This window comes from Micromesistius poutassou (assembly GCF_964030765.1).
Source record: "Micromesistius poutassou genome assembly, chromosome: 11".
Classification (NCBI taxonomy): domain Eukaryota; kingdom Metazoa; phylum Chordata; class Actinopteri; order Gadiformes; family Gadidae; genus Micromesistius; species Micromesistius poutassou.
The window spans coordinates 6,841,094-6,862,672 of NC_140281.1; the positions used below are offsets into that span (position 1 = coordinate 6,841,094).

Below are 21,579 nucleotides of genomic sequence, written 5' to 3' on the forward strand. Positions count from 1 at the left end.
AAAATGAATTAACTTGTAAATGTGGCATTTCCTTCAAAAAGATTTATCAAAGACTAGAGAAGAAGTGTATTTGTTAGGGGTGTGCATCTCTCCAATAAAAGACGATTCGATGCGTATCTCGATACATGGGGTACGATACGATTCAGGAATGATACATTTTTAAAATGGAACGATTCGATTCAGTTTGATTCAGAAGATTCGCATCTTTTAAATCAAAATCGATTTTCCGATTCAAATTGGTTTTTGTTACACCCCTAATAATAACATATTATAATTTCTGTTAAGAGTAGCTGATAACAAGGTACAAGTGATACCAAGTCAATGGGGAATTTAAACAGGGTAAAGATGTGAAACAACCGAATGATTGTGAGCCAAATCCTGCCTGGTTGGGCCTGCCCGTGGTCCTCTTACCAGCACTGCAGTGGAGGGTTGAGGTTCTCCTAAGAGCTTCTCCAGACTAGGAGCCGTGGTCTCCAGGCAGACCTCTGACCAGCATCGGGTCTTGATGTCCAGAAGATTCATTCCTGAACCTGAAGAAAAATTGATCAATCTGTAAATCAAATCACTCAATTCATAAATTGTGACATTGACAACATACATCCTTAAATCCTAATTCAAATTAACAGGGACGTTAGTGTGTGTGTGTGTGTGTGTGTGTGTGTGTGTGTGTGTGTGTGTGTGTGTGTGTGTGTGTGTGTGCATCACACATTTTCTATGTTCCTATGTGGATTTCATGTGTATTTGCATATGCATATCAGCATATGTGTGTATGGACACCTTGACCAGTTTGACAGTTATGCAATACATTTGTCAAAAATGTATTGCATACTGTTAAATATGTGTGTATGTGTGAATGGGTATGAGTGAGAGACAGAAATAGAGAGAGAGCGAGAGAATGTATACATTTGTTATCAGCCTGAACCAGACACAGTTCCGGAGTCACGCTCTAATTGTCCCCAGACAAGGAGAGCTGTGAATAACAGTATTACACGTGTGTAGTGCAATTCCCACAGGACAAACACTGGCAATATACTCAGGACAAACACTGGCAATATACTTGGCAAAATAACCATACACAGTACTTATTAGTTTTTACTCAATCATGCTTATCGCAGTATGTAATGCGTCACCTCCCAACTAGAAAATAGGATTTATTTCGTTTTTGTTGTTTTTTCCTGGGGAGAGTAACTGAAGAGGGTAAATTTGCATGTTTTTTGAGGTGTGGGAGGAAACACACCTGAACACGGGGAGCACATACACATATCCCCGGTAAGCAGGTCTCAAAAAGGTTTAGTGCCAAAATCCCTGTAGGGGACACTATAACTTCTGGTCTTAGTTAAAGGTGCCATGACATGCCACCAGGTGTGGTGTGATTAGCCGCTACAGGCCGTTTTGGAAATCAGCCCCTTAAGACATCACAGGTGTGCGTGTCCACCTAGATGTGTAACGGATAGATGAGCAACGTTTGCTACAGTCAACTAGGTCGGCTGATAGACTGATCTATCCAGCACACATCTAGGTGGACACGCCCACTTGTGATGTCAGAAGCGGCACATTTTCAAAACGGCTTGTAACGGCTAATCACACTTATGGTATAATATGTCCCCTTTAACACTATTGTGGTATTAGCACTGAATGTTTGAAGCATAAAATAGTTCAAACGCATCTAACAGAACAAATAGATGATCCCTATGAGGGGTCCCCGGCCCCATATAGTTTGAGAACCCCTGGGCTAATGGACCATTTCTAAACGCATGGCCTCGTCGGAGTGAGTAAGGAACTTGAAACATGCCAGGAACATCCAGGACCCCTTCCTTAACATGTGTCAGTACATAGTGTGCACGTGTGTGTGCGCTGGTGAATGTGTGTGTGCGAGTGTGTGTGTGTGTGTGTGAGTGAATAACAAGGACCCTCCCCTGTGGGAGGCATAGTTGCGTAGGAGTAATGACTACACCTGTCATTCGCTTGAACAGGGAGGCCGCTGGGATACGAGGTGTGTGGGCTATCTTGTGTGACTGCAGTCATAGTTGTATATACAATTATGTTTCCCACTTCAAACCGCTATTTGGTCATTTACAAATAGTTAGAGGTCATTTGTGTTCCTTTCTCTCAATATTCTCACACCAATTGAACTGAATGAACCTATAGAGCATAAATGTATGGGTGGATGGGTTTTATTTAAAAACATGAAATACTTAAAAAATACATTATTAATTTTATGCACATAAGTCATTGTTGATATTTCAGTCACTTCATTAGATTGATTATTAACAGACAGATGCTTGGCAGACCGATAAATAAAAGGAGATAGTTGGATCGACCATTTTGCAACTCATTTATAAAATAAAACAAATAATTGAATGGATACGAGTCAACGCTTTTGGAATTCTGCAACAACCATTGATCTAAAATCAATGCTTTCATAATAGATGACTGATATAGATAGGTAGAGGGTGGGATTAAGGGATGCACAGATCAAGGCGAGGATGGATGGAAGGGTGATAAAAACTCACCATCACTATAGTCGATAGCAGCGTAGTCACCCAGGAATAGAGAGGCAGCAAAACTACTGACCAATGAAATCCTCTGAAACAATAGCATACACACACACACACACACACACACACACACACACACACACACACACACACACACACACACACACACACACACACACACAATGTTTTTTATTGCGATGGAACCACTGCTCCAGCAGTTTGACACCTCCGGCGTAATCTCTCACTCAGTTCACCACTCCGACAACACCGTCTTACTTATCCATTCCTTATTTTTAGTGGTGACAGAACAACACAAGACTCCCAGACTCCCCGCCTGGCGCCCGCCCACAGCTACAGCTGGGAGCTGCTCAGGGCCCTGCACCTCTCGCAAGGGCAGACGCACTTCATGCTAGGTACCGCTTCTACAAGAGCCCTGAGGAGGATTCTTGAAGCTGGGATTCTGAAGACTGGAGAGCAGTGGTGGTGAGGGAGGGGGGAGTACTTCAGCCAGAGCCATTATCTAATAATATCACGATTGTATTAAAAGTATCGTAAAAGTCTTGGCTGGCCTCTCAGGGGTACGGTGCCTTTAGAAATATCTCCCCACTTCTGCGTGTGGACGGAAATTAGTTACTAGGCAGAAGGACTTGTCATACATCAAGTTCACTGCAGGAGGAATTTGAAGGAAAGCGTTGCACTGCCAATTGGAGGATGTTAAGTATCGAAGAATGACAATTTCATATGCTCAGTTCCTGCTCAAAGATGATAAGATGTACCCGCATATAGAACGGTGGAAGAATCATAATGCTTTTGCGGTGGAACACTCGCAACCATAACATCAGAAACATGAATATAATATGGCCAACATGTCACCAACTATAACATCTATAAGGAAGATTTGACTGCTAATATTTCAGGTGAAAATGCACAGTTACTGTACACAGGATAAGGTTGAGTGTCTTTAGGTCAAGGGTCAAACTAAAAGGTCAACGTACGCTGTCCACTCACCTCCGTGTTCTGGTACTGGTCCGGTCTGGTCTGCTGGATCTTGGCGATCTGGTTCCCAGTAAACCTCTGTAGTAGAGGAAAATACATCAGAGAGAGAGAGAGAGAGAGAGAGAATAATGTACGTCTGAAGAAGAGAGAAAGGATAGCAGGAGGAAAGAAGAAAATAATAGAATACAACAAAGGAAGAATAGAACAGAGAAAAAAAGAGATTAGACTTTGTGGTTATTTTGGGGATAATGACCTCATACGCCCTGGAACCGGTGATGTCCGCTAGTGTAGTGGCTCCCCCTAGTGTTGACTCCAGGTACTGGCACTGTGGCGACGTGCTGGAGTCCATCCACACCGGGCTGTCTGCCAAGGCGAAGCTTTCCTGGTCCACACACAAAAACACATGCACTCGCTTTGAGCGTGCACACACGCAAACACATACAGACCTGCATGACCTCAAACACTCATCCAAGCTGCAATTCCCTCCACACAACATCATGAAAGAATGCATTTTATAATTGTATTGCCAATGGTCTGCTGGCTTGTATTTTGAACAATGATGGTCTAGTTAATTACTTGCACCCAAATATGCACCGCAGCGCACATGCACACAAGCCCCACACACATTCACAAACACACACAAACACACACAAACACACACAAACACACCTGCAGCAGCTGGCTAAGGCTCTTCTCCGGGTCCAAATGTTTGAGGGCGTGATTGGCCCCTTTGCTCCAGTAAACACTGCCATGTTGCTGGGTGTGAAGTGATAAGAGAGAGTGAAGACATTGCCCAAAGCAATGCATTACCATGTACATACACACCAGTTTTGGTTATCAGGTTATGTGATTGTACAACATCTGGTTATGTGATTGTAGTTGTGCCATTGTTACCGCTATGTGTGGTGCTGGCAGTGTGTTTACAATACAATCATTTAATTAATTTGACACGTGAACCACACAGAGACACACACACACACACACACACACACACACACACACACACACACCTGTCCACTGCCAGAAAGGGCTTTGACCAGGGTGAAGTCAAACCCGGCCTTCTTCATCTTGTCCAATAGCAGGTCCAAAGCCTTTGGGACAGGAACAAAAAACACTGAACAAGCACGTATGATTTGCCCTTATGGTTATGAGAATCAGTTGTATCAGTATTTGTATTCTTGTGAAATGACAATGAAGTTGAATCTAATCTAAAAAGAACTGCAATACCAACCCAACCATATCACTGTAAGTTAAACAAACTTGTGTAGCACGTCTATATGATGGCTTTTTCTCCTGCTCTGGGAATCAGTCTAGTTTTAGAAGAAACACTCTTATACAAGGCACGAGTGTCTTGTGTGTGTGTGTGTGTGTGTGTGTGTGTGTGTGTGTGTGTGTGTGTGTGTGCGTGTGCGTGTGTGCGTGCTTGCGCGTGTGTGTGTACCTGTATCCACATCAGTACAGGGGATGTAACAGTTAACCTGTCAGCATGGATATGAACCCCTCCCTGAGTTCTGATCATAGGTACAAAAAGGGAAAAAGGGAGGGAGAGAAAAAGGGAGGGAGAGAGGTAATTAAATAGCCATTACCTGTGACGAGTACAACACTGCTTTTAGATAATGTTGACACTCTCTTCTTATTATTACTTACTTTATTTTATTTTTATTATTATTATTATGATCTATTGATGCTGCTACTTATTTTTATTTTACTTATCTTATCTAGTATTGTTGCTGCTATGTGACTGTTGAGGAACCAAGCCTAAGAATTGTACTCTTGTATACTTGTACGATAAGATGTAATAAAAGTCTGATTCAGATTCTGACATTTTATCTTCAACTTATCTAATGTAGTTGTGTAGTGCACATGGTAGCACATGGTATTAACATGGTATTAACAATGCAAGGATAAGGGCTTTGATTCTCACTGGACACCCATGCATGCTACGGATGCATGTTCATTGTATTGTAAGGCCATTTGGATGGCATCATCTTGCATCCAGCCAGCATATATTTAGATATCTGTGTGACAACCACCAGAAGCCGTTTGTAGTTTTGATGTCTTACTTGAACTCGGGCAGTTCTGAGTCAAACTGCACATTGCTCTGGTGAACCACCGTCAGATTGGCATCTATAGCCATCACCTTCAGCTTTACAGGACACACGCGTGCACACACACACACACACACACACACACACACACACACACACACACACACACACACAGAGTTTGAATATTGCTGCTGGAACATCTTCACGACGATATAATATACTTAAGTAAAGCCAATCTTAATGCTAGAATTCTCCAGATGTCATTAACTCCTCAACTTTATTTATGTGTATATTCAACGGGTTATAACGTTAATGATGAAACATGGTATCACTTTCTACAGACTATACAATCATCAACAAGTCATAAGCATAATGTGCACGTGTCCATCAAGCACAGGTTAAGCACACAGCTAAGGGTTAAGGGACTAACGTTAAGGGAACAAGGTTCAACATTGTTGGAAGAGCGGTTAGAACAAAAACAACCAAGAAATAAAAGCGAACCACAGCAAAGATAATAGACAACAATTACTTAACAATTACTTTTCCGCCAATAAAGAAAATCGCTTAATTAAAAACAAACATCAAGTATACTTTTATTAAACAAAAGCTCATGTCAACAACAGCGACGGCTTTCTTTCGTTTCTGCGCATGTGCAACATACACTTACGTACGATACGTCACGTAGTCGTAGACGTGCACGAAAATAGATCCAAAAATGTAGGCATAGATCCAAAAATGTAGGCCTACCTGCTGCGTGCTGAAGTCAAAGCCCAGGTAGAGCGAGTCCTCTGGTGCAGCCATAGCAGGATGTGTGTTGGTGAGAGACACGCTGGACAACTAGCAGGGTCCTGAGCTGTCGAGTAAAGGGTTAAATGTTTAAAGAGACAGCGTCTCTCTGCCTGTCTGTCCCACTCTGTGAGCACAGCTACAACAAAAGAACACTTGGAGTGAAACGAAAAAGTATATATATATATATATATATATATATATATATATATATATATATATATATGGTATCACTTGGTATCACTATATATATATATATATATATATATATATATATATATATATATATAAATAAGTAGCTGCATATATATATATATATATATATATCCTTTTTCGGGGTTTTTTTTAATCTAAAGTATACAAAAGTAAAATAAAGACAAGTAAAAATAAAAAAAAAGTTAAAAATAAATAAATAAGTAGCTGCATAGATCACAATAATACATAATAATTAAATAAAATAAAGTAAGTAATAACGAGAAACTAAGACAGTGGTAATAAGTAATAATAAGTTATGAGATGCATCTAAATAACTTTGAGATTTCAGTAGACTTCAGCAGGAAAGTCTGAACAATTGCAGGAAGTATGGGCCTCATTTTTTTTTCTGCATATATATTTGAAATGGCCAAACTACAGATGGCTTTCTGTTTAAGATAGGCTGCCTTAAACACATAGGCCTCTTTTGACCTGTAGACGAGGTGAATGAAATGTTCTTGTTTTTTATATTATATAATGTTGTGTTGTGTAAATATTCTATTGATAAGTAAATTGCATTTCCTTGTGGTCGGTGCTTGGTTTTGAGCCATGTCAAACAAAAAGCCTCCGGAATCATTGTGCTCCACTGTTGACACAGTTATCAAATCTCAAACAGTAAAGTAGGCTACAGTACACCCCTTGTGTGCATGACTCAAGGAGCGACCAGCGTGGTGTGGGGAAGCCTGAGAACTGATCTCTCGTAGGTCATATTGCTCTGTTCAGCAACCAAGAAAGAAAAATCTCGTGCAATTTAAAATCTCGGCCCCTTTAGGATGTCTTTTTATTAGATAATTTTGCCCCCTGTTTTTTTTAAATCTAAATGTATTTATATTTAGTTATTTTTTAAGAATTTAATTTAAAATCATGAATGATGAACATTGCAAATTGATTTTACGTGTTGCCAGATTTAACTTTTTTAATTCTGCAAGAAATAAGGGTGGCTCGTCAGGATGTCCTCATGCTGCTGTCTGCACTGCCCTTGCCCCCTGAGAACACTACCACACCCCTTCGGCGCAGCAGCGCATAGAGGAGGCGAAGGGACGCAGCTCGTCCCGTCCACTGCAGAGGAATACGAACCAAGCCGGACCGAGATGGACATAGCGTTACTCAGAGAGCAGTACAGATGGACCAAAGAAAACCAGATGAGGCAGAACCGGGTGGTGGTGTTCAGAAGAGGTGAGCTGTCCACGCTGGCACCTGCGTGCTGCTGCCAGTCGTTTATAAGTTTAAGATAAGTTCAGTATGTCTTTATGCTCTGCGACTACATTTGGGGTATGTACATTTCTTCCTTGTTATTCCTACTGAACCACCATTCAAGGAGAAAACGATCAAGGGATATGCGAAACGAAAGTCTACAGATGCAATTTTTATTTGCCGGACAATTTCCTTCCAAAAATTGTTCTAACGCCAATATAAAAGTTAAAAAGTATGAACGCCGTTAATTGACGGTGAATTGTGGCACAGTGCACACTCGTCTTGCCATAAAAAAGATCCCCGGACACGTCACTTTTAGGCGCTTTACCATCATTTGCGTGGAAATGTTTGTGACTTGGTCACCTGGATTGTTCTGATGAGCCTACCAAACAGTTACCCTCCTCCAAATGGGATTGTTCTTTGTGAATATGTTGTTCTGATGAATGTTTTGGCCTAAACTGATGTTATAACTTCCAGTCATTTTCTACCTAAACTTCACTCTATACCTGACCTACTCTGGATGTTTGCTGTCTATGTTTGTCTCTCACTTAATCTCTCTTCTCCATGTTGATGTCTTCCTGTCTGTCTGTCTGTCTGTCTATCTTTATATCCATCTTCATCTTGCCTACAGTTTCTGAGGACCTCACTGAGGCCGTGTGCATTATCCCCGTCACGCAGGGTTTGTCCTCTTCGCTGTGGGTAACCAACAGGGGGCCACCAGACTTGACCCTGCTGTCTGTTGACCCAACTCCAACGACCCCTGACCCCTGGCACGCCCACTTGGATCTCCACCGGTGCACCAGCACCCCTCCTGTTGTTGCGGTCACACTCACACCCCCCGAACCCCCGACAAGCACCGTTGTTGGTTCCCATTGGCCTCCATCACACAGGCTAGTTGTTGCTGTTGTTATTTGTTGTAATTGCAGCAAAGACGGCATAATTTGGTTATATTCTGAAACTATACATACGTAAAAATCAAGAAATTAACAAAATAAACAAAAAGGCTGACCAACTGGTTTTCTGACTAGGCTGTTGTCTCTTTCTCTCCAGGAGGCACTCCTCTCTCTCCGAGGCCGGGAGCTTTAAGCCCAAGAACAAAGTTGAAAGATATGTTGACTCTGCAGCAGGTTTAAATGGCAGCTGCCCCAACATCTCCTATAAGGATCCGCTGTCTGGCTACGGCCACAGAGCCCATCAGCTGGACGCTTTCCTCAAGATTCCTCCCAGAGAAGAGGGCGGAGGTGAGCCCCTCACCAGCACCTCGGAGGGCTTCGAAGGCTCTTTCACAAGTTTGGAAGAGAGCTACACCCCTCCTGGTTACTCACTTACGCCCTCAGCCTGCAGTTCAGTCGCTGATCCAAATGAAACCGAGGATTATGACAAGCCACTGGACGGTAGCCATGGTGGCTACGGCCTAGCGTATCCCGCGTTCGGGAAGCTTGCTGCGCCTGTTCCAACCCCCAACCGAAACCAGAGGTTTGGGGTGCAACAGCACCGGCCTTCCCTCGTTCCTGATCAACACCAGCCTACCACCTACTACCCTTTCCCCAACAGGAAGTCAATAAAAAAGTCTAAGGCAGCCAAGAAACTGGGCATGTATTCCAGCTTCTAACCAAGAGCCTGAGCATTGGACTGTTATCCCAACCAAACGATAGCATGACGATAAGACCCTCTCACAATAAAATGCCCTGCACATCTGAGAACCACGCTCCCATTTCTTTCTCTTTGACTATTAAAGTGTAGGAATGGATGTGTTGAATTAACCCATGCTCTATGAATTCCCCTTTCATTTGTACTCTCTGAATCTCTACATAATGTAGCATCCCTGAAATGCTTTACTGAAAGGTAGACAGTGATGGCCAACAGAGATGTTGTGTGGATTGGGTTGCTGTAACTTTTAACTAATCTTTTTTGATGGTCAACAACACTGCTAAAAGTAGTTGGCTCAAAAGATATGTTCAGAAACGCTTCATTTGATGCGTTTGGCACTTTTCTGTGCTACTACTGTGTTGCTGTTATGATTGAATTGTCATCCAACATGAGAAATGAACAACGCTTATCATACTATTTATCTCTTATGATAAGTCATGAAAATATATTAATGACTAAATAAGAATGTACAAAATGTACTTTTTTATTTTGGTTTCTATAAATGAAATATTGAAACTATTGAATGTTAATTAAAAAGTCACACAGATTGTTTCCTGTTGCATTAGGTACACTGTAATTTTTTCTCCCATCTAGTGGTTAAATTTTATTTCGCATTCAAACGAATATGCTCTCTAGCGCCTCACGTTTTCAAATGTGCGTTGCAACCTGTTGGAACTACGGCAGGCGGTATGTCTCAAGATTCAAGACGCTATGACAACATGTCTTCAAACACCACTTCATCAAGTTTTGTTTCGGGTGATGAGGTACGTTATTTCAAACAAACTTCAAACTGCATTGATTCATTAGTGTGAGCATGTATGAGTAATTACTCCTCGAGCAAGATAGTGAATTATGTTCGCATGTTTATATCGTTTTTTATTGGTAACATTACTGTCGCAGTATAGCGACACTTGACACATGACGAATACATACATACATTTTTTAGTAGGCTAGAGTTTATTGCTCTACTACAACGCATGAACTATGTGCTAATGAAACATTCTTTATCCGTTTATTTTTCGATGTCCGTGCATTGTCAGAGATCATCATCAGGCGATTCAACGCCGGTAGGGAGAGGAAGAGGGAGAGGACAGAGATTTGTGGATCAGTGGGAGCTAGGCGAGGAGGACGACGAGGAAGAGGAGGAGAACGAGAGTCACAACCACGACGACAAAGACGCCCGGCAGCTACAAGAGAACATCTTGATAGGATAGTGCTTTTTGTCCCTCTTGGTAGTTAATTGTTTTTTATAGAGCGGAAGGACATTGAAGCCTCCGTAGAGCTCGCCCGTCCTATGTAAATACAGAGAAGTGATTCTTCGCTCAGGAGATTAAAGTGAGATTGTTGGCAGAGATCATTTTACACCAATGAGGACTTATTTATGAATGAAGACGTTTATTTGAGGTAATAAATTACTTAAATTACCTTTTAAGAAATTGTAATAAGAGGCCCAATAAAATTTTGTTATTGGGCACTGTTGTATTGTACTCTGTTTTATATCCCGAAGCTGAGCTTCTAACATTAAATTCTAATTGGAAAATTCTAATGGAAAAAATGTACCTGCTTATAAAAAAATGCTGTTTCTTAAAGATGTTCCTCCCAATCATTGTGCATTTTTGATAATATAAAAATGTTATTTGATCGTCTGAAGTTTTATTCCTTTAAATATTAGTAGGCTAAATGTGTGTAGAATAAATCTTACGTAAAAAATATAATGTGGGAAACTAAATTAGTTCAGTCATTTGCCCTTTAATTATTTGCATTATTTGAGCCCACCACGTTCACGCAATATTATATTATGCTTACAATACATACATACATATAAGCGAATATTATATGTGCATATATATGTGTCTGATATAGATTAAATAATGTAGGCCTATAAATGAAATATAACATAACATGAGCGCAGCTATGAACGTCCGTGTGTCGGCTGTCGGGGGCGGGGCTTGTGGCGGCCATCGGGGGCGGGGCTTGTGTGACGTGCCTTCGTCACGTGTCAAAAGAAGACAAAAACAAAAACAAACACAACATCGACCTGACAGCCTCATGTAGCTCCCTGAACTGAAAGAGATATAACATAGTTTTAATACAGGTGTCTCCGCTTATATATTTACTAAAGGTATTTCATGACAACCGTGTGTTTTCATTTACCAGGAACTAGCCATGTCATGTCCCTGGACCTAGCGATGCAGATGAACTGCGATATTCCAACAGCTAGCCCATTGGCTCCAATGTTGTCTGTCCACGGAATGTTCTCCGTTTAACCATGATTAATGTTTTAATCATAATGATATGTGATGACGTGGAGCAACATGTCATCATTTCCCGTTTCTGAACGTGCTCGGGGGAGGAGAGCTTGATACTTTCGGTTTGCTCCCTTCAGTATTGTTTGATAGAAGCCATGGCGGAAGAAAACCTTGAGGCCAAGTTAAAACATCTCCTGAAACAGGAGAAGATCCAGCTGTGGAACCCACCGTACACCAATGACAACAACGAGCCCGGACAACCACAGATGCAGGTCAGTGAAACATACAGGACAATTAAATATCTAGTCGCCCCCCAGAAGTAGGCCTTCTAGCACCAAGAGCGCAAGTCTGGTTCGAGTGCATTACAGTAACTATGACCATGATTATGTCATCTCAGCAACGTGTGTTGGCTTGTTTACTACTCTTTCGATCTGTTCTGTGGCTTGTAGGACCTGGCAGAGGGCTATGCCCCTATGGTGGGCTTCTCTGTGCCTGAGGTGGGCTCTGTGTTGGAGGCCATCAGAGCCCAGACGGTGAAGAGAGGTCAGGGCAACAAGGCCTTCAAAGAGACTTGTGTGGCCACATTGGAACTGCTGCTGCCCAGGGATGGGAAAAAGGTGTGTGTGTGTGTGTGTGTGTGTGTGTGTGTGTGTGTGTGTGTGTGTGTGTGTGTGTGTGTGTGTGTGTGTGTGTGTGTGTGTGTGACAAACTGTTTTTTGTTTAAAGGAAACCAAGAAAAAGAACTACCTGGAGACCAAGCTTGATTTTCCAGTCCAGGAGATCATGAACAGGTCACTTGCCTCATCTCGCTCTACCCACAATACATTTCAACCACACTTAACAGTAGGACACCAAGGCTGTGTTCCAATATCCATACTTCCATGAGTACACTTAAACGTAGTACACTAACCACACTCACTATGTGCGCTGATTTTCAGATGTCAGTGTCGTTCCAAATAGAATACTCAATAAACTAGAATACGCAATAAACATCCCGCTTTGAACGGTGAACTCTTTACGCATAGTAGCTATAAAAAGCTATAAAAGCTATGAAGCTATGTGGAAAATGCGCCGACGTTGGCTCAGTCTGGCGCCGCCTCTTCCGCTACGTAGCTAAGCTGGCTGCGGTTGAGTACGAAAAGTGTGCATCGATCCACACTTCGCAGTTTGACCGTTTTGAGTTCACCATCCGGGTCCTTTCAGTACACTTCTTTTCGCCCCGATCTGAATTGGAACGCCCTACGTACTCAAACTAAGTATAGTGAGTACGGATAGTATGGATATTGGAACACAGCACAAATGGTCCAACAATTAACACGTTCAATCATTATTCAGAGATTGATAATCTAATAAAATCTTGTTCCCCCAAAAAATAAATCATTAATATTCAGGATTAATTAGCATTTTTCATTGAGAGTGATATTAAACTAGAGTGTTGCTGATGTTCCGACATTTTCTTGGCGGAAGTGGCAGTGAGGGTTGTGTTTCATGTCATGTGTTATGTGTTCTTGGTCAACTGATGATTTTTCCCGCTACAGAATTGGAGAGGAGTACGGCTTCAAGTACATTAAGTTGATTCTGAACGGCAAAACTCTTTCTGCTGGTGAGTGTCAGCTGTTAGTGGGCTAGGAGGTTTAGCATAGAGAACAGGCTACTGGCTAACAGGGATTATACTTTCTCTCTGAGAGCGGGGGGCTAGCCTCACGTCTTTACAGGCAAGCATGAATGGGTGAAAATAAAATACGGTCATTTAGAATTGACCAAACGTTTTGAATTGCAAAACATTTTTCAGATTGAAAACATGGCTGTACGTGATGAATGGTGTGTACCCCCCAGACCAGCGGCTGGACGAGCAGGGCGTGAGGAACAACAGCAAGATCATGGTGCTGAGGGTCAATGAGGAGGACCGCAGGAGACAGATCACGGAGGAGGAGCAGAAGAAGAACCAGAAGGAGAGCATTGACAGAACGCAGAAAGGCTTCCAGATCCTCTCAGAGCGAGGTGTGTGTGTTTCTATGTTGTAAAGGTCTAATGGGTCTTCTTTGTCTTTTGTATTGAATGTGATATTTGATGTTCTTCTTTTGGTTTGGCGCCAGACGGCAGTGAAGACCCAGAGACCACACCCTTCCTGGAGATAGCCGACCAGAAGGGAAACCCGCTTCAAATTCCTCACGAGGAAAAGAAGGTTGTGTGTGTGTGTGTGTGTGTGTGTGTGTGTGTGTGTGTGTGTGTGTGTGTGTGTGTGTGTGTGTGTGTGTGTGTGTGTGTGTGTGTGTGTGTGTGTGTGTGTGTGTGTGAGCGCCATGGTTGCTGTCTCAGCTGTGAAGTTATTGCTTCTGATGACATACCCTGTGTGTGTGTACGTGTTGGACAAATGCGAGGCACGATTGAATATTACAAAGCATGTACAGAAGTGCATGTCAACATTGTGTGTGTTATTATGAATGTGTGGTCTCCTCACCAGGCTCTGATCCTGGCCATGGGTTTCCATGAGAAAGGTCGGTCTCTGTTGAAGAGGAAGCAGCACGACATCGCCCTGTGTCACCTGCTGCAGGCGGACCAACAGTTTGGGTAGGAAGACATTCTCTGGTCCCACCTTCCTCATACTGTTGGAAGACAGGGCTAAGTAGTGCTTGACCTTTAGCCTCTGGGGCCCACTTAAGACCTAAAAGCCAGAATAATAACATACCTTGAATTGCTAGAGGATAATTTATTTAAAAGTGAAGTAGGTGTCAGTTTTCAATCAGTCTTTTTTCAGAGGAATATGATCTGTTGACTGCAAAATCTGTGGTGAGGTGGGTGAAAGACTTTCGAGGGAGTGTGTGTGTGTGTGAGACTTTCGAGGGAGTGAGTGTGTGTGTGTGTGTGTGTGTGTGTGTGTGTGTGTGTGTGTGTGTGTGTGTGTGTGTGTGTGTGTGTGTGTGTGTGTGTGTGTGTGTGTGTGTGTGTGTGTGTGTGTGTGTGTGTCTTACAGAGAGTAAGACGGGTATTGGACCCTAGTCTTTTGTCTACCAGTGTGTCCGTTGATAGTGGCATGGGTGTGTTCCCATGTGGGTGTGTTGACATGTGGGTGTGTCCTCCAGGCGCTGTGGCTCCGCTCTGCTGACCAGTGTGGATAACTACGCGGTGCTCCAGCTGGACATCGTGTGGTGCTACCAGGCGCTGGAGGCGCTCTCCTGCCTGGACGACGGCAAGATGAGGCTGCAGAAGGCGGAGGACTGCTTCCTGCACTGCTACGGAGAACAGCAGCAGAGACTGCTCATGATTAAGGTACTCTGACACACGCACTTGCCTTGAGACACTTGGATACATAGATAAACACCTACTCCTACACACAGTGCTGTCACCCACTCTGTGTGCGTGTGTTTGTGGTACTTAGGGGAGCCGTGGCAGGGAGGAGGTGTTGTTCCTCAGACTGTACCTGCTGCAGAGTCTGCTCTCCTACGTAGAAGGAAACGACAGCCAGGCCACACTACAGCTGCAGAAGGTACGGAAGAAGACCTATGGTTTACTACTAAAGTGGCACTCACGTAACCATTGTTATTGGTTTGAGGTTGGAGATGCATTGTGTGTCCACTAGGTGGAGGCGTTGTACTGCCGTCTGTGTCCAGACCTTGATAAGATGACCCAGCTGATGAGCCTGGGGTTCAGCGAGAGAGAGGCTCGCCTCGGCCTCCGCGCCTGTCAGGGTGACCTACAGGAGGCCGCCATGCACATCACCAACCGCAGACAGGTAAACTCGCACACAGACAGGTGAACACGCTCACAGACAGGTAAACACGCTCACAGACAGGTAAACACGCTCACAGACAGGTAAACACGCTCACAGACAGGTGAACACGCTCACAGACAGGTAAACACGCTCACAGACAGGTAAACACGCTCACAGACAGGTAAACACGCTCACAGACAGGTGAACACGCTCACAGACAGGTAAACACGCTCACAGACAGGTAAACACGCACACAGACAGGTGAACACGCACACAGACAGGTGAACACGCACACAGACAGGTGAACACGCACTGTGGTGGAAATTCCAGAACCATCTCAATCACAATTGTCTACACTGACCAAACTGGGTAGAATAAAGAGTCATCCGAACTTCTAACAATTCTGGTCATTTATTTGGGTAATAACGGTACAACAACATACAACAAACAATAAAACATACAACGAACAATAATCCAATGGATGGGAAATCATCCTGCGTCCCTCCAGAGAGGTCCGCAAGCTGAAGTCCCTTGCATGGGAAATCAACCTGTGTCGCTCCAAGAGCTGCGCAAGCTGAAGTCTGACGCATTGACAAAAGGGAGGACTTCTTATACAGTGGCACAGGTCTCAGAAAGGCTGACAATAGCTCTGCTCCACACATGATGTGTGATGGAAAAATCCATCATGTTGTTTCTCCGTCTCCTATTCCTTGCACTGTCTAGCCACGCTACTTGTTCCTAGCGTTATCTAACATTAACCTTTGGGCCTGGGGTATACCAGTCACGAAGAAGGAGAATACCCCTCATGCATTTTTCTCCTTGATGAGAATACAGGAAACTCTGTCCTTTAAGTAAACATTATTTGATTTGATAATTGACAATTATAATGTGGGGTCTCATAGCGGTGACTTCTCAGTTAGACCCTTTGACCCTTGACCACCCCAAGGGTGTCAGCAAAAAGGCATAATCAACAAATGGCAGTTACAGAAACAGAATGTGAAAATATCATTTTCCCATTACAGCACGCAGACAGGTCAACACGCACTCAGGCTCCACCTTGTTGTGGACAAGTTGCCTGTAAGAGCCATATTTAGTCAATGTCTAGTTTGCATATTTTTAGTTATTGTTTTGTATTATATATGATTATTATTAAGATTGCATATTAGCATGGACCAATAAGGTTTCCGTCAGTCATGACGTCTAAAGTAGTGACATCATGCAATAGAGGCCTACTGAGCAAGACATTTTTTTACCCGTATTTGGATTTCATGCCTTAATTTGTATTGTTCCCTTTTTACAAGTAAAAATGTTTAACTAACTAACATTTTTGGAGTCGGCTCATTGCTTCTTTAGGCTTACCAAGGGTTGTGAAGAAAATTGGAAAGACAACGCTACAATGCCTGAGATTATTTTATGAACTACTTGAGTATACCTTCTAAAAAAAATAAAGATTATCCAAAGCATGAAATGACGTATACGGTGTTCATGGTTATTTAAGTTGACTTCGGTGTCATTTCTAGTGTGATTTTCACCATGAATGGATGGTGAAACCAGTTAGCTCCCTTCCCTAGTTTGACAAGTGTTCATGCGGTAGCACTTTACAATAAGGGCACATTAATTAACCATTAATTAACATTATTTATGCACCAATGAGCATTAGTATATAGCATTTGCATAAGGGATAGGGATTGGGTAACCCTATTAATATATATATATATATATATATATATATATATGAATACCTTAATTAACATGAACACCAATACTAAACATACTGAACTGAACATATTTAGTAAACGAGACACATGGACCGTAGCAAACATTGCTCATGTATCGGATCATTAATGGTAGATGTCCACCTAGATGTATGATTAATCGTATCATACATCTAGGTGGACACGCCCACTCATGATGTCACTAGACACAGCTTTTCAAAACGGCTTGTAGCGGCTAATCACACTCACACCTGATGGTATAATACATCACCTTTAATGCTTATTACTGCATTGACTCAATGCACGTTTAATGAATTGTCCATCAGTAAGTTTGTTGATGCTGACCCTGGTGAACCCCATCAGGAGCGGGAGGCGCTGAAGGAGCGGGAGGAGGCCAAGAGGAGCAGCAGGCAGGAGGGAGTGGCCGTCCTCACAGAGCTGGGCTACTCCAGGACGGACGCCTCCAGGGCCCTGCACCAGGCCCAGGGGGACGTGAACAGAGCCTATGCTGTGAGTACCTGATGAGGGGGTGGATGACTAGTGCTGGGCATGGCCAGACGTGTTTCAAACGGCAATAAGTCCTTCATTTGTATATTTAATATTATAATAGAGTGAGATAGACAGGAAGGTATGGGAGAGAGGGGGGCTGCAGTAAGGACTGAGCCTTAATGGTACGCGCTCTACCCGCTGTTCATTTTCAAAATGCCGTCCCCAACGGGCGCAGACCAAAATGCCTCTGGATGCGATGGGACAGGGACAGTTTAATACTGTCTTTATAGTGGAATCATCAGATTTATCCCACCTCATATTAGATAAATGGTTGTGATTGTTCGGTCTATTTCGTACCCAGCAGAATTTATTTTTCTGGCCAGATCTATCTACATGAGCTTGCGAGATTTGTCTGGTTCCTTGGCTAGGGTGACTATGGCAGTGTCTGGAAAAAATATCACGATTATAATTGTTTCCTAATGGTGCAGCCCAAACACTCACTCAAGCTCACTCAATCTCACTCACTCACTCGTAGGTTTCAGTTCAATACGATTGTGTTATATTGACAGAATGCTTTTGCCTGTTTTGTCCCTCTCCTCTGTTAAAATTCAGAATCCTGGTCCATTGTTTGTGATGTGTTTGTAAGGATAGTCTGCCTATAGTTAATTTGTCTGCATGAGTTTTGAGGTATGACCATACAACTTCTGAATCTCCAAACATCTCTTAACTAACCCATCCTTCCTCTCGCTTTGCATTGCCGGGTAGATCCTTGTCGACGCCCAAACCGCTTTGGAGACCAACAACTCTGAAAGCCGTCAGTGAAGAGCTGGTCCAACAGGTAGGTGGTTCCCTTTGCTTTAGACTGTTAGAAGACATGTGTATACATACATCAGCTAAGCTAGAACAATCTAAGTCCGAGCCAGGAGGAGTACTGGCGCCCACCGGAACGCCCCTCAATAAGTGAAACGGCTTGTTTGTGCTCCAACTGAAAGGAGTCACGCCTTGTTTCCTGTTTCATTGCAGAGATATTCAACAGAAGAAAACCTCTCCAGTGTAGGAGGCTTTTTGAAGGTGTATTCCTACAGTGGCTGGCCTACACAGCTTTGATTTGAAACCAGACACTTTAATGTTTGTGTCTGAGTTTGTGTTCCCTGTTAACCAACCATGCGCTCACAGATCCCCACCTAGAGACATGATCGGTCTGAACAAATATGAAGCCAAAGAAATGCCCTGCTCACCTAGATTAGAGTTTGTATTTTAGATGAGCTATAGTCAGATTTGTAAAACTAGACCGACCGTAAACCCTTGTATAGAAACATTGCGATCAAAATAATAATATCAAATAATATTATTACTAACTTAAAGATTTCCGTTTCGTTCTCTTTGGCGATAATACCTGGCGCAAATTGTTCCCATAGATCCCAACAGTGTCACCACCAACACCCAGTTTGTAACGTTGTGATAATGTAAATGCAGTGTCTTTATCAGCGGGCCCTAAGCTCCACCACCATGGTGGTACCTCATTTGGTGATAGATGGTGACCTTTTCTCTGTTCCTCCCTCTAGCTGTTGTATCTGGGCTTTGAGAGGCAGGTGTCTGAGACTGCTCTGAGATTGACAGACGGGGACCTCCAATTAGCCACTCAGCTGTTGCTAGACAACCAGGGCTTCCTGTCCCCCGACCTGCTGTCAGCCTCCCCACCCTCGTCCTCCTCAGAGGAGCAAAGTGGCTCGGAGGACCCCAGCACCTCCCGGAACCAGCCCGGGACCTCCTCAAAGGCCAAAGGTCAGACTTCCACCAACACGCATAACACATAGAATATAGATGTGGAAAGTTGCATGTGTATTCTAGTCCATACAGATACAGCCATCTACTTAGTAGCTGCACAATGTGTGTGTGTGTGTGTGTGTGTGCGTGTGCGCAGAGGACCGGGAGCTGGTTAACGAGGTGCTGGAGGACATCTCTCGTCACGAGGAGGACTACCTGGACCTCACCCTGGAGGAGGAGAGTGAGCTGATCGCTACCATGAAGAGCTACCTCAGCCGGGGCGCCACACACGCCGTCTAACACACGCCGTCTAACACACGCCGTCTAACACACACACTAAGATTCATCCACTGTCTGACATAAACACACACATGCATACATCGTTTAACAAACAGACACACTCTCTCTCTCTCTTTGATATAGACACGGACACACAAGCACACACACACACACGCACACACTCCCTCTCAAATTTGCAAACAGTCTCACACACAATAATGTCATACAATGTTGACATGAACTTCTGTACATGCTTTGTAATATTCAATTGTGCCTCGCATTTGCCCAACACGTATACGCACACACACACAGGGTATGTCATCAGAAGCAATAACAGTACAGGTGAGACAGCCAACCATGGATTTAGTGGTTTCCCTGGTCTCATTCCCCTATACATAATCTGGTGATAATATGTTGTTCTGTAATCCACAGAATTTTTGGCTTTTCCTTTGATTTATTTCTTGTTTTCAAGTTATTTGAAAAGAACCCAGATAAATTTAGTTAAATTACATTTAACTAAAGTGATCTAGGAAGATCTTTTATTAGTTCTGATATTTGTAAAATTTGCATGGCTGTATTAAAATTTAAATCTCTTGTTTAGATTTATTTGTATTTATTTTTTTATTTTGGGGAACTTCATTGTTTAAACTCCAACTGTCCTCAGCCTGACTTTTGCTTTGAAATTATGACTTTTACTTTGGAACTATTGAAATTGATAATATTTGATGATAAAGCAAGTCCGATCCTAGATGGTGTTAGTGTTTTTTTGCCCAGTGGTTTGATATTGAGTTGAAGGTTCTGCACTACATATTTAAATCGTGGGGAAGCTTGATCGGTTATCGACCACCAAGGTCAGAGGGATTATTGGGTCACCGTTGTTTCAGTTGAAATGGATCTCAATTTAGCCTTCATAATGACTTTTTCTAAAGGACTTAAGTTTCTGATAATGCTTTGTAAAACATCTCCAATGCCATTTATTTAAAAAAGTTAGTAAGTATGTTGCCCTCCACATATAGTTTTATATAACATAACCAAACTAAATCATGCAATATGCATGATTTATTTTCCTGAATTGAAATTAATGACTAACACACTTTTGATTGACCAAGGAAAATATCTTTTGGTTTTCGTTATTTTTATTATTGTTGTTTTGAATCATTCATGTGGTTATTAAAACATGTTAACATTTGCCATATTGCCGGGCAAATCATGGTGGCCAGTGTTCATTTCATGTCAAATTTGACCCTTTATCTAGTTTAGGGGAGATATTTGTGTTGCTTTTTCAACGTCCACATGTTTTCTGGCTGCAGTGAGTTTAATTGCATTGATTTGATTTGGAGGAGGCAGGCTAACGTGTTGAAGGTTCGTTCCGATGCAACATTATTTTCTGTTTCATTGAAACCATTTGTTTTTATGTATAATTCAGTAAATATAGATTTGACTATTTTCAGGGGCTGTTGTCGAGTGTTTCTGAATGGGGGATCAACACACGGAATAACTCACTTTTAGATAAATGCCTTGTTTAGTCTTAGGTATTTCATTAGTATATTCCTTATTCCAACCTTGAGTTTACACTTCTAGTTACCACAGTACGTTATGTAGAACCTCAAATATCAAAACCTAAAGCTTTGAATCTACTACCTTGAGGTCAAACACTCACGCAGAGAAAGGTCATGTTCGATCAGAAAAAGAAAACAGGTCTTTCCCTGATTGATGTGTATTTTTTCTTTATTAACTTTCATGAATTTTACAACATGAAGAGGGGCTTCATCGACGTCAAGTAGTTCCTCAGTTCAAGTTCAGGAAGGGGCTGGAAGGTAGGAGGTGAGGGGAGGCCTTTAGAAGTAGTTGACCACCCTACGCAGGGACTGGATGTTGGGGTTCTGGGCCTGCCACTCGTTGTGGCTGCAGTAGTCTCCCCTCTCCACGATGTACATACGGCCT

General features: G+C 42.7%; 4 protein-coding genes across 5 annotated transcripts in view; 2 read left to right on the forward strand and 2 right to left on the reverse strand.

Annotated features, from left to right (window-relative positions):
* xylb (xylulokinase homolog (H. influenzae)) overlaps positions 1-6,426 on the reverse strand; it is a 50,792-nt gene extending 44,366 nt beyond the window's left edge. For both annotated transcript variants that reach the window (XM_084475391.1, XM_084475390.1), the window contains exons 1-9: positions 6,290-6,426; positions 5,558-5,640; positions 4,936-5,005; positions 4,505-4,585; positions 4,164-4,250; positions 3,748-3,876; positions 3,507-3,572; positions 2,514-2,586; positions 412-530 (exon numbers count right to left, since the gene is read on the reverse strand). In XM_084475391.1, the coding sequence (XP_084331517.1) occupies positions 412-530; positions 2,514-2,586; positions 3,507-3,572; positions 3,748-3,876; positions 4,164-4,250; positions 4,505-4,585; positions 4,936-5,005; positions 5,558-5,640; positions 6,290-6,343 (762 nt within the window). In that variant the 5' untranslated portion in view covers positions 6,344-6,426. The remainder of the gene's footprint in view (positions 1-411; positions 531-2,513; positions 2,587-3,506; positions 3,573-3,747; positions 3,877-4,163; positions 4,251-4,504; positions 4,586-4,935; positions 5,006-5,557; positions 5,641-6,289) is intronic.
* A 1,104-nt stretch (positions 6,427-7,530) lies between these two features.
* On the forward strand, positions 7,531-9,386 carry LOC311355727 (uncharacterized protein; the record flags this gene model as incomplete). Its single annotated transcript, XM_084475542.1, has 3 exons — positions 7,531-7,756; positions 8,406-8,664; positions 8,825-9,386. 3 exons carry the CDS (start codon positions 7,531-7,533, stop codon positions 9,384-9,386), a joined length of 1,047 nt encoding a protein of 348 aa, XP_084331668.1.
* Positions 9,387-11,463: 2,077 nt separating this feature from the next.
* nub1 (negative regulator of ubiquitin-like proteins 1) lies at positions 11,464-21,085 on the forward strand. Its single transcript, XM_084475086.1, is given in 15 exon segments — positions 11,464-11,945; positions 12,123-12,290; positions 12,400-12,464; positions 13,212-13,276; positions 13,510-13,674; positions 13,770-13,858; positions 14,138-14,244; positions 14,757-14,943; positions 15,053-15,160; positions 15,254-15,406; positions 17,464-17,610; positions 18,355-18,398; positions 18,400-18,427; positions 19,155-19,374; positions 19,514-21,085. Coding segments are annotated over 15 exon segments (1,806 nt in total). The 5' UTR covers positions 11,464-11,828; the 3' UTR covers positions 19,657-21,085.
* Positions 21,086-21,473: 388 nt separating this feature from the next.
* The window catches only part of crygn2 (crystallin, gamma N2), a gene marked incomplete at both ends in the record, with an annotated part of 2,300 nt that continues 2,194 nt past the window's right edge, over positions 21,474-21,579 (reverse strand). Inside the window, one exon of the mRNA XM_084474966.1 lies at positions 21,474-21,579. This exon is cut by the window's right edge and continues 30 nt beyond it. Within this exon, the coding sequence (XP_084331092.1) occupies positions 21,474-21,579 (106 nt within the window).